We start from the raw sequence: 4,167 nt of genomic DNA on the forward strand, positions 1-4,167 counted from the left end.
TGTAGTACAGTTTCTTTGTACAATTACATGAAAATTCACTAGCAAACATATTAAGACCAGATGAGAAGAGTGCTGATAACTGACACTTACTTGTATGGCTGCTTCCTGACATTTCTTTATTGAGATTTCATCAGGCTCACCCTGGTACTCTGGTACTAGAAAAGAATTAATAATCAACTTACAGAAAGTTTCATCATCTAATTTGTAAATATTATTACAAATTAGAATCAATTGTACTTACAGTCAATCTTTTTGGAAATGAGTGTGAAAGGAAACTCGTCACCCAGAATTTGAACAACCTGTTTTGCAAAGAGAGAGAGCAAGATTTATTCCAAGTGATAACTAAAGGCTTTTTATGGTTCTCAATTAATTTGCTTGATTAAGGTTAAAGGAGAACACCTTATTTAGCCATCCCAATTGGTATTTTGTTCTATCAGCTATTAAACAATGCCCTGCAGCGACACACCAAGTCTTCAACAGCACCTCTCAGACCCATGCCAACTACCACCTGGAAGGTCAAGGACAGCACATGGGAACACCAGCAGGTTTTAAGTTCCCCTCCATGTCATACACCAATCTTGGCTAGAACATAGATAACTGTTCCTTCTTTCAGAGTCAAATTTCTGAAACTTTGAACCAAACAGCACCGTGTGAGTACTGATACAGACCACAAGAGTGCAGTTTTGGTTTCCTTATCTGAGGAAGGATGTACTTGCTATAGAGGGAGTGCAGCAAAGGTTTACCCGACTGATTCCTGGGATGGTGGGGCTGGCATACGAGGAGAGATTGAGGTGGTTAGGATTATATTCACTGGAGTTCAGAAGAATGACGGGGGATCTCATAGAAACCAATGAAATTCTAACAGGACTAGACAGGGTAGATGCAGGAAGGATGTTCCCAATGGTGGGGGAGTCCAGAACCAGGGGTCACAGTCTGAGGATATGGGGTAGACCATTTAGGACTGAGATGAGGAGAAATTTCTTCACCCAGAGAGTGGTGAGCCTGTGGAATTTGTTACCACAGAAAGTAGTTGAGACCAAAACATTGTATGTTTTCAAGAAGGAGTTAGATATAGCTCTTGGGGCGAAACAGATCAAAGGGTATGGAGAAAAAGCGGGAGCAGGCTATTAAGTTGAATGATTAGCCATGATCATAATGAATAGCGGAGCAGGCTCGAAGGGCCGAATGGCCTACTCCTGCTCCTAGTTTCTATGTTTCTATTAAGGCAGCCTAGCACCATCTTTTCAAGGACAACTAGGGAAGAACAACAAATGTTCCTAACAATGCCCATTTTGTCAAGAACAACTTTTAAAAAATAAAAAATGCCAATAAACCAAATGGTCCTTCGCAAACTCAGTAATGGCAGCCTCCTGTTTCATGGTGTACCCACATTACTGTTCTCGGCGATTATGTTGGTAGAGGTTATGAGGCTGGACATGTTGTTGAAAGCGACTCACCAAGATTATCCGAACAGTATTTCACTTCCACCCTTCCCCCAACCCTGACATAGGCTAGTGAGGAAAAAGGGACAAAGACAGACAAAACAGCCATACATCAATTCATGGTAAAGTAAAATATGAACATGAATCGCATAAATGGCCCAGAAATTGCTGGAGCATGTCCTGCTCATTAAACTTTTTTCTGCATCCGTCAGCTTAAAACATATTCCCCAGAAAGCTGCTGAGAGTGCAGCACAGTAAAAGAAAAAGTGCCTTTGGGAACTTGATGAATGTTGGGACTTTCAGTCTAACTCTTTAATCAATAGGATTTTAAGGACTCAGAGTGAAGGTGAAGGAGAAGTGGCTGTATCACGTCAGATACAGAAAGAGAGAAAGTGGGAAAGAAACATTGAGAAAAAAATTAAAAGGAATGAAAGAGGAGGTAATTAATACACTTGAAGGGTTTAAAATTGAAAAGGAATGGTATTGGATAGGCTGTCCATACTTAAAGTTAATAAAGCACCCCCAGGGCCAGATGAGATGAATCCAAATAATACTGAGGGAAGTGAGAGTGGAAATTGCGGTGGCACCAGCCATAATTTTTCAGTCTTCCTTAGCCTCAGGGGTGCTGACAGAGGAGTGGAGAATTGCAAATGGTACACCCTGTTCAAAAAGGGTAAACTATAAGTCAATCAATTTAACTTTGGTAGTGGGGAAACTTCTAGAAACAATATTTTGGGACAAAATTATTTGTCACATGAACAAATGCTGGTTAATTAAAGAAAGCCAGCATGGATTTATTAAGAGAAAATCAGGCTTACCTAACTTGCTGGAGTTTTTTGAAGAGGTAATAGAGAGGGTTGACGAGGGCAATGTTGTTGATATGGTGTATGTGGTCTTCCAAAAGGCATTTGACACAGTGCCGCACAACGGACTTGTGAGCAAGTTATAGCTCATGGAATAAAAGGGACAGTAGCAACATGGATATCAAATTGACTGAATGACAGGAAACAAAGTATTGTTAATGGATGTTTTTCGGGTTGGAGGAAGATTTGTAGTGGAGTTCCCTAGAGGTGAGTTTTGGGACCCTTGTTCTTCCCGATATATATTAATTATCTGAACCATGGTGTACAGGGCACAATTTCAACATTTTTGGATGATACAAAACTTGGGAACATTGTGAACTATGAGGATAACATAGAACCTCAAAAGGATATAGACAAGTTGGTGGAACGGGCAGACAAATGGCAAGGTCAATGTGAAAAATGTGAAGTGATTCAATTTAATATGAAGAACATGGAGAGACAATATAAAATACAGGGCCAACTCTACAGGGGGCGCAGGAGCAGAGGTGCCTGGTTGTATATGTGCATAAGTCATTGAAGGTGGTAGGTTGATAGAGCAGTTAGAAATGTATACAATATCACAGGCTTTATTAATAAGGGCATAAAGTACAAGAACAAGGAGGTTAAATTGAACTTATATAAGACAATAGTTCAGCCTCAGCTGGAGTATTACATCCAGTCTGGGTGCCGTATTTTAGGAAAGGGAGCAGAAGATTCACGATAATAGTTCCAGGGATGAGGAACTTCAGTTATGAAGACAGATTGGAGAAGTTAATACCGTTTTCCTGGGCAAACAGAAGGTTGAGAGGAGTTTTGATAGAAATATTCAAAATCACGAGGGGTGTGGACAGAGTAGATGAGGAGAAATCATTCCTACTTGTGAAAGGATTAAGAATGAGGGGGGCACTGATTTAATCTTCCTCCAACCTGAAAAACATCCATTAACAATACTTTGTTTCCTGTCATTCAGTCAATTTGATGGCAAAAGAAGCAAAAGTGACATGAGGAAAAACGTTTTCATGCAGCCAGTGGTTAAGGTTTGGAATCCACTACCTGAGTGTGGTGGAAGCAGGCTCAATCAAGGCATTTAAAAAGGAATCAGACTGTTATCAGAAAAGGAAGAATGTACAGGATTACAGGGAGAAGGCAGAAAAATGGCGCTAGGTGAATTGCTCATTTGGAGATCCAGTGCAGAGACGATGGGGGGGATGGCCTCCCGCGCTGTAACAATCTGTTACATAACGCACCAACAGCAATTTGAAGTTAAATTAGTCTTTAATTACTGCTACTCAGATATATGTTGTTACCTGAAAGTAATGGTACCATCCTGCTCAGGATACAGCCTATTTAGATGAATGGCAGTTCACTGAGAAGACTAAACGCTTAAATAGATTGCAACTCGTAAAACCTCAAAGCGAACATTTCCTGAATTACAGAATTTTAACGGCACAGGAGGACATTCGACTGCACCGGCTCTCCAAATGAGCATCATGACCTAGTGCCATTGCCCTGCCTTTTCCCCATACCCCTGCATGTTGGCAGCCCAGGATGATAATATAGTGCAGCTGGAAACCCATCAGTAACAGGAGAGTGGGAGGAAGCAGTGACAATATCACCGCCATATACCCTGACCTACCTCCTCTAGTTTCCTCGCATTGCCGGTAACGAAGACTACATTACGAGCCGGATTCACCGCCATCGCAGATACCCTAAAGCGTGGAATAGAGAAAGAGCCAAAGCTTCCGGGTAAGGATCCGGGAGGCGCCTGCGATTGGCCCAAACCTTGCAACTCCGGGACACGTCACTCCAATGGAACGGTTGTACAAGAAATCAGCCAATGGTTGCATTACGGGGTGCAGAGGACGGTCCAATCAGCTCCTTCA

At 41.7% G+C, this 4,167-nt stretch overlaps 1 protein-coding gene across 1 annotated transcript in view; it reads right to left on the minus strand.

Annotated features, from left to right (window-relative positions):
* Nucleotides 1-4,022, minus strand: part of itpa (inosine triphosphatase (nucleoside triphosphate pyrophosphatase)) — a 41,241-nt gene extending 37,219 nt beyond the window's left edge. The window contains exons 1-3 of the mRNA XM_041208883.1: nt 3,921-4,022; nt 242-299; nt 91-155 (exon numbers count right to left, since the gene is read on the minus strand). Of these exons, the coding sequence (XP_041064817.1) occupies nt 91-155; nt 242-299; nt 3,921-3,983 (186 nt within the window). The 5' untranslated portion in view covers nt 3,984-4,022. The remainder of the gene's footprint in view (nt 1-90; nt 156-241; nt 300-3,920) is intronic.
* Nucleotides 4,023-4,167: the final 145 nt, after the last annotated feature.

Source organism: Carcharodon carcharias, chromosome 16, assembly GCF_017639515.1.
Source record: "Carcharodon carcharias isolate sCarCar2 chromosome 16, sCarCar2.pri, whole genome shotgun sequence".
Lineage (NCBI taxonomy): Eukaryota > Metazoa > Chordata > Chondrichthyes > Lamniformes > Lamnidae > Carcharodon > Carcharodon carcharias.